Source organism: Odocoileus virginianus, chromosome 27, assembly GCF_023699985.2.
Source record: "Odocoileus virginianus isolate 20LAN1187 ecotype Illinois chromosome 27, Ovbor_1.2, whole genome shotgun sequence".
Lineage (NCBI taxonomy): Eukaryota > Metazoa > Chordata > Mammalia > Artiodactyla > Cervidae > Odocoileus > Odocoileus virginianus.
Window position 1 is genome coordinate 10,289,228 of NC_069700.1, and position 11,279 is coordinate 10,300,506.

At 41.9% G+C, this 11,279-nt stretch overlaps 1 protein-coding gene across 1 annotated transcript in view; it reads left to right on the top strand.

Annotated features, from left to right (window-relative positions):
- Positions 1 to 10,208, top strand: part of CAP2 (cyclase associated actin cytoskeleton regulatory protein 2) — a 130,960-nt gene extending 120,752 nt beyond the window's left edge. The window contains exons 12-13 of the mRNA XM_070456180.1: positions 3,727 to 3,867; positions 8,390 to 10,208. Coding sequence (XP_070312281.1) covers positions 3,727 to 3,867; positions 8,390 to 8,500 — 252 coding nt within the window. The 3' untranslated portion in view covers positions 8,501 to 10,208. The remainder of the gene's footprint in view (positions 1 to 3,726; positions 3,868 to 8,389) is intronic.
- The last annotated feature ends 1,071 nt before the right edge of the window (positions 10,209 to 11,279 follow it).

Genomic DNA, 11,279 nt, shown 5'->3' on the forward strand with positions numbered 1-11,279 from the left:
AGTGTTTGATAAACATATGAAAATATGCATAACCTCCCTAATAGAAGAAGAAATGCAGATTAATTGGGTATGTCCTCTTCTACTCGTCAGTTTTGAATTCAGGCTGTGCTTACTTTGCAAAGCGCTTGTGAGCTGAAACTCATGCATATTGGAACTGTGCAATTTGAGGACTGCCTATATATTAAAAAGTCTCCTGGTATAAAAGTTGTTATGAGAATCCTGATACACCAGTGTTGAGAGAGCAAAGCTATTACACTCACCATGCAGAGAAATTGACACCATCTAATAAAGTCAAAGACAGTCATAGCCTGTAACTGAGCAATTTCTCTTTTGGGTGTGTGCACCTAAGAAGCTCCAATACGTATGTTGATGAGACATGTAAAACTGTTTATTGCAGTATTATTCATAATGGCAGTGAAACCCAGAACAATTTAAATGTCCAACAGCTGGTAAGTAAACAAATAAATCTACCTAATAGAGTACTGTACAATAGTTAAAATAATTGAATACACTTACATGTTTAAAAACAGGAAATCTCAAAAGCAACCTTGAATGATAAAGGCAAATTACAGAACAACAGGCACTGTATAATGTGTCCCTTTATATAAAGATCAAAAACATGCAAAACAATATGCACATGTTAAATATACTAATGCAGGCTTGAGTTCACCTCAGGAGACAAACCTGCTGTGAACTGTAAACACAAAATTCAGAAGAGTAAATCAGTCTGTGGAGGGAAGAAGGGAGGACAGGGAGATGGTGGATGGTATAGAGGGGGTTTCAACTATAGTATAAGATTATAGCCCTAAAAATAAGGCAAATAAGCCAAAAAGTTAAATTCTGATAAAGCTGTTTAACAGACATACACACACACACACATATTTGTTTTATTAGTCTTTGTGTGCTCCCATGTTTGAAATATATCCTAGTTTTTTCAAGGCTATGAGCCTTAAAATAATCTGGAAAGATGAACCATGGTTATCTGTCCAAGAGGGATAGAAACTTGGCAGCCTGGCTCAGAAACAAGAGATATTTTACTGAACACTTCTCAAACTTCTCGATGTTCAAACCAAGTGAATTTCATTACCTATTTAAAACATTTAATAAACTATTTTAAAAGGGCCTGGACACAATGAAGACGGAAAGCAGATTAGTGCAGGCTGCCTGGCAATGAGGACAAATTGACTATAAATGGGCATTGGGGATATTTGGGGGATGATGGAAATATTCTAAAACTGAATTGAAGTGACGGTTGTACAAATTTACTGAGTACCATTAAACTGTACACTTAAAGCAGGTGAATTTTATATTTGCACATTTTACTTCTTTAATGCTGTTTAAAAGATTCCAAGGGGATTTCCCTGGTGGTCCAGTGGCTAAGACTCCGTGCTCCCAATGCAGGGAGCCCAGGTTCGATCCCTGGTCAGGAAACTAGATCCCACATGCTGCAACCAAGAATTCACATGATGCAATTAAAGATCCTGAATGCCAGGCTTCCACGGTGACTTAGTGGTGAGAAGTCTGCCTGCTAATGCAGAAGACATGGGTTCGATCCCTGATCTGGAAAGATACAACATGCAGAGGTGCCGCTGAGTCCATGTGCCAGAACTTTTGATGAACCTATGCTCTAGAGACCAGGACCCACAAGTGCTGAGCCAGTGTGCTGCAGCTGCTGAAACTCATGCATCCAAGAGCCCGTACTCTGCAGCAAGTGAAGCCACCACAACGATAAGCCTGAGCACCACATCTAGAGAGTAGCCCCCGCTCGCTGCAACTAGAGAAAGCTTGCGAACAGCAACGAAGACCCAGCACAGTAAAAACATAAATAACTTTTTTAAAAAAGATCCTGAATGCCACAACTAAGACCTGGCACAGCCACATTAATTAGTTTTAAAAGACTGAAAGGAAGAAAAGGACACGGATTCATGTGATTTAGTTCAGTTATTCTGTTTTTTTAGCAAACTATCCCAGAAAAAAACAGTACAAATTGTGGGAGAGAGAAGAGACTAAGATATTATGTGGAAATTTTTATAGAGAAATAAATTGAAGAAAAAGAAAGTTAATACAGATACATGCATTAAATGCTACAGCATTGGCCTGGGCAAGGTCACATATCACCTGTCACTCAACAGAGAAGCTACTTGTTAGCCCAGTTCTCCTGATAAGAAACAATCTCTGTTCTCAAAATGTTTACAGACTACAAGGGATAAAAGACATATATTGTATGTAATTTACTCTAAGGAAATACTGACTAAAATGCTGTGGAAATGACAGTTCTTATCCTATCAGGACTATTTTTTAAAAATTGTCCTGTTTTTCAGATTTTTCACAGATCTTCTAGCATTTTTTTAAAGTAACACAGTGATACATAAACAAAAATAAAATGTCTTTGCATACTGTGCTATCCTCAAGTGACCCCACTCTGTCTCATAAACGAATTGCCCAAGACACAGTGACAAATTACTTGCATTCCCTTTGCTTGCCAGGTATTCATACAGTTCTGGGCAGTATGGAAATGCTCTCCATCATTATAAAATAAATCTAGAAATTGTCAAAACATTACTGCTGACACATTCTTGATATATAGATATAGGTATTATTTTATTTAATTTATGGCAAAGCCTTGTTGCTTAGCTGACCTTGAACTACCTCTGCCTTTTATTTTTTCCCTCACTGTGGCTCAGTTCCAAACTCAGTGTCCAGTTTCTACGGGGAGAGGAGAAAACAGAGCAGTGTGGTGACCTGGCCAGGCTCCCCCAAGGAATTCTTTACATCACCTGCACCATCACAAGCCTTGCTCTTTAATTTGCAACCCAGTCTTTTCTTCAGGGTGAAAGAGGAGATGTTTTTATCACTTCAATTACCATTACAAGAAGGAAAGTTATAGAGTTGTAATATGGTCTTTGGGGGAACAGTCTGTCCCTGTAGAGATTTGGGTGTGGTGGCGGTGGGGGGAGGCGGTGGTCGTGGCTGTGTCTGAAAACGGGACTGTAAAAAAGAAATTTTAAACTGATCAGAATTTTTATAGCACTTGATATTTGTAATAATACAAAGAACCACCTCCTCTTGTGTATGATACTATTTACCCATACAATGAGTGGCCTGAACCAAGTCTCCAGTTTGGGCTCCTGAAATGAATACATTTCAAAATACTTAGACACTCATTATCTCATTTAAGCTCTGCATTCAGCCAGTGTGATTTTTATCTAGCAAAGGACTTATGTGAGAAGAATTGTAGTGATTTTTACTTATTCTTACTTAGATTCGGGAAAAAATCTACTCATTTACAGAATAATTTACTCTTAAAGGACAATATTCATGTGTGTTTTCATCCAAGTTTCCTAGAGATGTGTCAAAACTAAAATTTTAAGCACATAAAAGCAAAAGCATCTTGTTTCTTTTATCATGAAATCAAATATATGCTTCATTTCCACTAATAGGGTTGTGAAACGTCTTCTGAACATTTAGCTGCTGTTTTCAAATTAGTCCCTTTGTTTTGTGTCAGGAAAGAGACCCTGAGGTTTGAGAATCCCCTTGTGTGGTCCTTTCATTCTGTCCCCAAATGACACCTACTAATTCACCTTGGAGACACTGTCGTCAACCAGCCTCCCCAGCCCTGACCTAGCTATTCCTAACGCTTGCTTAGGCCCGTGGACTGTACTTATTTGGGGATTTTGGAATTTCTATTTATTTGCTTTGGCCCTAGGTTTTTTTTTTCTATTTCAGGTAATGGGGAAAGTGCCAACAATTTCCATTAATAAGACAGAAGGCTGCCACATATACCTCAGTGAAGATGCGTTAGACTGTGAGATTGTGAGTGCCAAGTCATCTGAAATGAATATACTTATCCCTCAGGATGGTGATTATGTAAGTACCTTTTAGAAGACTGTAAAGGATTTTTCATGATTAACGTTCTTAGAGACTGATTAGTCACCTACCAAGTTTTGAGCTTCCTTTGTAGAAAAATTGCAGTTAAGAAAGGAACTCAAGAGAATGGCCTTTCACATGTCGGCTCCCCTGTTAGATTCTTGACTGTGCCCAGTCCTGGATTTGTGGTTCTCAAAGCGGTTTCCTAATAATTACCTTAATGGGCCAGCTTTCATCAAACAGAAGGGCCCTCGTGGCTCAGATGGTAAGAATCTGCCTGCAATGCAGGAGACCTGGACTCAATCTCTGAGTCAGGAAGATCCCCTGGAAAAGGAAATGGCAACTGACTCCCATATTCTTGCCTGAAGAATCCCATAGACAGAGGAGCCTGGTGAGCCACAATCCACGGGGTCGCAAAGAGTCAGACACGACTGAGCAACTAAGACATCATCATCATCAAATAGCATACCAGGTGTCTGAGCTCATTTTACTAGACTAATTATTCTCCTTTGGTATGATGGGGCGTGGGCTTCCTGGTGGCTCAGATGGTAAAGAATCTGCCTACAATGCAGGAAACCTGGGTTCAATCCCTGGGTCGGGAAGATCTCCTGGAGAAGGGAATGGCAGTGCACTCCAGCATTCTTGCCTGGAGAATTCCATGGACAGAAGAGCCTGGCGGGCTACAGTTCATGGGGTCACAAAGAGTCGGATACAACTGAGGGACTGACACATGGTGGGGGCAAAAGGAAAGAAGGAGAAGTGCTTTGGGGGCAAGCAGAGGGAAAGGAGGTAATAATAAGTGAACCTGTTTGTACGGTGGTTCTCAAACCCAGCATGAGAACCAGCTAAGGACTTCTCTGGCTGTTGAGTGTTTAAGACGCAGTGCTTCCAAGGCAGGTCGATCCTTGGTCAGGGAACTAAGATTCCACTTGCCACGTGGCACAATCAATTAAAAAAAAAAAATCAGCTGGGAAACATGATGAAAATAGCAGGTCCCAAACTTTGCACCCAGAGGTTAGAATCAGGAGGCTTGGAATGGGGTCCAGGAATCCGTGGTTTTAATATATCCCAGATGATTCTGATGCCATCAGCCCATCCAATGGCCTTCTGAGAAACACTCACCTAAGCCACCCGGTATTTTCTTTGTCTCTTCTCCTCAACAAAGCAGTTTCTAAAAGATGCAAGTATATAGTCTCACACTGAAAAGGAAGTATAAACAAATACACTTTTTGTGTCACACAGTGCAAGGGACTTGCTGGTTGTTGCCATTTGGTAGCAAGTTATTAATATTTCTTCCTACTAGTCTTTGCTTCTTGAAAGAGAAATAAATCAAGAGATCATCCCCTCTGGTTCAAGGAATGCAGTGAACCAGGGAAGGATGGGATAAAACATAACTTAGCCAGGCACACGTTTGAAAGGGGAGCCCCCACAACCCCAGCAGCCTGTGGGTCAGTCACCGGTGGTCTACACAGCAGTCAGCGCTTGGGTTAATGTGTTTAAGCAGACAATGAGATTGCTGCCATGTCTTCAGTAAGCCCTTCTCAGCCACACCCAATGTACTGCTGCCCAGAATTCATTATTTAAGTCTGAAAAGCAAAACTGCAAGCATTGGGCCATGCTACATGAGGTAGTTAGACTGCCTAACCCTGAGCTAGAAAGCATCTCGTCTCGGGCACTCCACCTGAAAAAGCTACTGAAGAGTTGAAGCCAATACAAAGCAGCTTCAGAAGAAGGAAGCCAAAAATTAGGGAGACTCCTGGCCTTTGCAGCTGTCTAAGCAGAAAACTCAGCTGCAGGGGAAGTGGATCTGCTAAGAAAAGCTATGAGGGTTTGCACGAGCACTCCAGGCTAATTAAACTAGAACCTCTGGATGTGGTACCCTGACATCTGTCTTGGTTAGAGCTTCCTTGTTGATTCCAATGTGGAGCCAAGATTGAGATCCAGTGACCTAAAGGATGAGTAGAGCTCAAAACCTAAGCTTTCATGCTGAAAATGTAGTCTCCCCTCAATAGGTGGATTATCTGTGCCCTCAGCGCGTGGGCCCACCGTGCGCTTTCCTGTTGGAGGGAGTAGAGAGCAATAGAGGTCCTGCGGTGGGCATGGCAACCTGGGAGTGGATGGTGGGGATGACTCATCCGAAAGAAATCAGTCTCCCAGAGAAGATCTGTCATCCCGTTGCTATCATGGCACTGCCAAGAAAGATCAGGAACAGCTGTAGTACAGTTACAATCAAATAGGCGCCTTCACTCTGGAGCGTTCTCCACCTGGCTTGGTGCTTAAGAGCAAACACCACGCCTGGTTTACTCATGAAGAGCCCCAGAAGGGGTGTTGGACACACACACACACTTATTCAGACTCTAGCTTCTTTGCTTCATGGTAAGACTCCATTGCAGGGAATTCCTTGGTGGTCCAGTGGTTAAGACTCAGTGCCTTCGCTGTCGTGGGTCCACTTTCCATCCCTGGCCAGTGAACTAAGATCCCACAAGCCAAGGAATTGTTGAGTCGATAAGTCGTGTCTGACTCTTTGCAGCCCCATGAACTGCAGGCACAGCGGGCTTCCCTGTCCTTTGCTATCTCCCCGAGTTTGCTCAAATTCATGTCCGAGGAGAGCGGCCGAAAAAGAAAAAGACAAGACTCCATTCCAAATTTCACTCGAGAATTCACCGATCATGACAGGGCTTTCCCTTTAAAGTAAATAAATAAATAGCTTCTTAAAAAAGAAACAGCTGGATCCTATGTCAAGGAAGCTGTGTGTCCGTGTGTGTTTTCCACTGAAACATCACATCTCACCAACAGATGAGCACAGGCCCCAGCCCTTCAAACGGTGGTTTGTACAGGAAGTCCAGGGAGGCCACAAAACCAGAAGCAAGGAGACTGCTCCTCACCTTCCTTTTTTGCTCTCTTCTGTAACGACTGGGGACTCACTCTCTAGGGAAAGGAGAGACCCCAAGCTAATTTTATTTTGTCTATTCTGCAATTTTTAATGCTTTTTTAAAAAGTCATGTGGTTTTTTAGGCTCACGAAGCTTGAGGGGTCTTAGTTCCTTGACCAGGGGTTGAACCAGCACCCCCTGCAAGGGAAGCCCAGAATCCTAACCACTGTCATACTAATTCACTTCAGTCATGTCCAACTCTGTGACCCTATGGACTGTAGCCCACCAGTCTCCTCTGTCCATGGGATTCTCCAGGCAAGAATCCTGGAGTGGGCTGCCATGCCCTCCTCCAGGGGATCATGTCTCTCATGTCTCATGTCTCCTGCATTGGCAGGTAGGTTCTTTACCACTTAGCGCCACTTGGGAAGTCCCCCAGCCACTGGACCGCAAGGGAATTCCCTATTCTGCATTTTTCTGTGTATGTGTGAGTGTGTGACGGAGGGGGGAGGATATGGTGTGTAGTGTATCTGGGTGGCATGTGTGCGTGTATTTCCCAATGGAAAGAGTAGGAAAGCAGGATGTATAACAAATGTATATGCAACTTGCAGCATATTTTTATATTTCATCAAAGAGTAGATAGACATAACACCAGGACAAAGCCCTTATCAGTGTGACTGGGGACCAGCAGCCTCAGCATCCCCTGGGGACTTGCTGGAAGTGTAGACTGTCATCCTATGTGCCAGATCTACTGAATCAGAGTCTGCCTTTCAACAAGGTCCCCAGTTGATGGCTGTGCATGTTTGAGTCTGGTGCAGAGTCATGGGTAAGAGAGGATGTCTAAGGTTTGAACTCTGTCTGCTCAGAGGCTTGACCTCTCAGGCCTCTGTTTCCTGTAGGTGGCATTTCAATAATATCTAGTTCTTAATCTTCTTGTCAGTGAAGGCAATGGCAGCCTACTCCAGTACTCTCACCTGGAAAATCCCATGGACGGAGGAGCCTGGTGGGCTGCAGTCCATGGGGTCGCTAAGAGTTGGACACGACTGAGCGACTTCACTTTCACTTTTCACTTTCATGCATTGGCGAAGGAAATGGCAACCCACTCCAGTGTTCTTGCCTGGAGAATCCCAGGGACAGAGGAGCCTGGTGGGCTGCCGTCTGTGGGGTCGCACAGAGTCGGACACAACTGAAGCAACTTAGCAGCAGCAGCAGCAGTGTTCTTGTAGAGATTAACTTGAGTTCACTCATACCTGGTGTTCCACAGAACACCTGGTTCTTAGTAAGTTCTGGCATTAATGAGGATGCTGGCAGGCATTCACAGAGCTGTCATATGACCATGCAGGTTTGGGTTCTCTAAAATGTCTTTGTCCACCATGTAACAGGGCTTCCCTGGTGCCTCCTGCCAATGCAGGAGAAGCAGGTTTGATCCTTGGGTCGGGAAGATTGCCTGGAGAAGGAAATAGCAAACCAGTCCAGTATTCTGGCCTGGGAAATCCCATGAACGGAAGAACAGTCCCATGGACTGGCGGGCTGCAGTCCATGGGGTTGCAAAGAGTCAGACACACCCGAGTGACTGAGCATGACACCAATCAGCCATCAGTCAATTTGCAAAGCCTTGGTTTAAATAATCTTGCTCTTATTGCTTTTTTCCAGAGAGAATTTCCTGTTCCTGAACAGTTCAAGACAGCCTGGGATGGAGCCAAGCTAATCACTGAACCTACAGAAATCATGGTTTCCGAGAGACCACCAAAGCCCCTGACCTGAATCCCCCCCCCAACATGAAAAAACAAAAATAAGAAAGCAGCATTAAGGACCCAGAAGTTGCAGTAGCGCCTCTGCTTTAGTTTTGGCCTCCGACAATTCTGTGCTGCAGAAACCGCGTCATTTCCGGCACGCCTCTGAGGGCTTTTTGAAATATTTAGCATCTCTTCATGATTTGCCTTTGTGTGTGATTTGAGTTCCACATGATGACTTGTGAGCATTACATATTTAAAGGAAAAAAAAAGAGAATTCTGTTCCCCTCGTATCATTTTCCCAGTAGCTGAGAGGTAAAGGTGCTGCGTGACTCACTGTTACACCTGCGTTTAATTGCTAGTTGAAAAATAAAACCTTTGAGAATCTAAGATGTACATTTTTATCTTTTAGACAATTTCCATATATATAGTAGTAGTATACTCTAAAAAGCTACAATTTCTGTTTTCTTATTTTTACCACCTTTATCAGCATGAATACACTGTCAGCCTGAATACATATTTGTTTTAAAAACATAAAGTTCCATACTAAGAACCATATCCAGTTTCTTGGTCCTTGAAAAGACCTGTATTCTTTACAGTTACCAAAAACCTAAAGTAAACTCTAATGATTCATCTTAAATATTTTTCTGCCATGTCACTTGGGAAACTTTTACTTCTCTGCATAAAGATTTTTATGCAAAAACATTGATAGGAAGAAGCAGGGTTTTTTTGGTTTTTTGTTTTTTTTTTTTTGCTCTCTAATACCTCAGAATTTTGCTCTAGGAACAAGCTCAGTGGTTGTTTTCCAATTTTGAACCTGTGAAATATCAGATGCCTTGAAAGTGATGTCTTTAATGTTTTATTATAGACTTTCTTCTTTTCCACTTGCCAGACTTGCTAACCAGTCTCAAAAATGAAAATAAAATAGCCATAGTTATATTACAACTTCTAAAATCTAAAAAATTGTTTGTTGGCTTGGCTTGCTGCTCCTGTTTTGTGTTATTGATAGTACATGCTTTTTCCATAGAAGAGTAACTCTGATAATCCTTTATCTTTTTAGTACCTAATGCTGAAAGCCTGCAACTTCTTGGATCACTTGTAGTGAATTCTAGTATAATGCTTGCAGACCCAAGACAAGCATATATATTGTGCCTATTACAGCCTTTGGAATACATCATTTCTGTTTTTTAAATGTCTTCTATAACCATATAGTACTCAAATTACTAATGCTCGTGTACCACAGTTTTGCTATAAAACTTTTTGTCCAATGAATAATGTTGTGGCTTTAGTAAATATCTCTTTTTCAACAGTAAACTTATTCTGAAATAAAGTAAAATTCTAATTGTTTAAATACTGTGATGAATTCAGGGTGTTCAAATTTTTTTCCTCTTTGATTTGCCCTTTGCTCGTATGTCAGCTATTAGGAAAGAGAGCTGAGTCTTTCTAGTTGAATCAGAGAATTTGTCCAGCATAGCATCAGCTTCCCTGAAGAATAGCTTCTTCTAAACATCAGATAAAGCCAAATGTAGTTGGAAGGACTGTCAGAAATTTTTAGAATCAAGTGTTTTTTTTTTTAATTGAAGTATAGTTGATTTGCACTATTGCATTCGTTTCAAGTGTACAGCGTAGTGATTCAGTTAATATTTTTTGCAGATTATATTCCATTACAGAGTATTACAAAATATTGACTATAATTCCCTATCCTATACAATAAATCCTCATTGCTCACCTGTTTTTCATATTGTAGTTCGTTGTTGTTTAGTCGCTAAATCGTGTTCAACTCTTTTGCGACCCCATGGACTGTTTCCCCCCAGGCTCCTCTGTCCATGAGAAGAAACTCTCAAAGGTCATTAGCTTTAGTGGCTTCATCTCATTTCTCATCCACTGAGAATTTTTTCCCAATAATTTTATCTGTCTCTTTATTTTTAGCTGTGCTGCCTCCGTTGTTGCATGGGCCTTCCTCTGGTTGCTGTGAGCAGAGGCAACTCGCTAGTTGCCTTCACAGGCCGCTCACTGTGGTGGCTTCTGTCGTTTCTGAGCACAGGCTCTAGAGTGCACAGGCTCAGTTGCCCCCCAGCATGTGGGATCTTCCTGGATCAGGGATCGAACCTCTGTCTCCTGCATTGGCAGGCAGACTCTTCATCACTGAGCCATCAGGGAAGCCCTGAGATTCTTGATGCTGCCCTTTTCTCATTAAACTTCCCTTGATTTGGTGATACACAATATACTTCTCAGACTCAGACCCTTTAATCTTCCCCTCCCTCTCAAGTGCTCATCCGTCTCCCTTAACTTCATCTATCACCTCTATGTAGATGACTCCTCCAGATTCTTAACTCCAAGTATACAGAGTATTTCAGTCTGCCTGTCCCAACTCCATTCAACATGATAAGATGAATGCACATTGCCCACACATACCATCTTTTCCTCATCTGCATTTCTAGTTTCGGTCATAGTCTCCTCATACCTTTCATCATAGATGTAAAATCAGCCATTTCCTGTGATAGGAAACACTGAAAGAGAACCATGAGCTGGAGAAAACCATGGTTCAGTCTTGAACATGTTTAACTCAGGGCATCTTTGTGATGCTTAATTGGAAGAGGAGAATAGACAGTTGAATATGGGTTTGGAGTCTTTTCATTGTGTCTGATACCAAATCTTTAAGGATCATTTCAGAAGTAAAATATATTTAAAAATGACTTATGAAACATGTTCATTTCCAAAGAATTATTTTAAACCATTGGCACTCTCTGTACCACTTGATATACAGATATAATTTTAAAGGCTTTAATTGCCTCAACCGAGACAAGTTG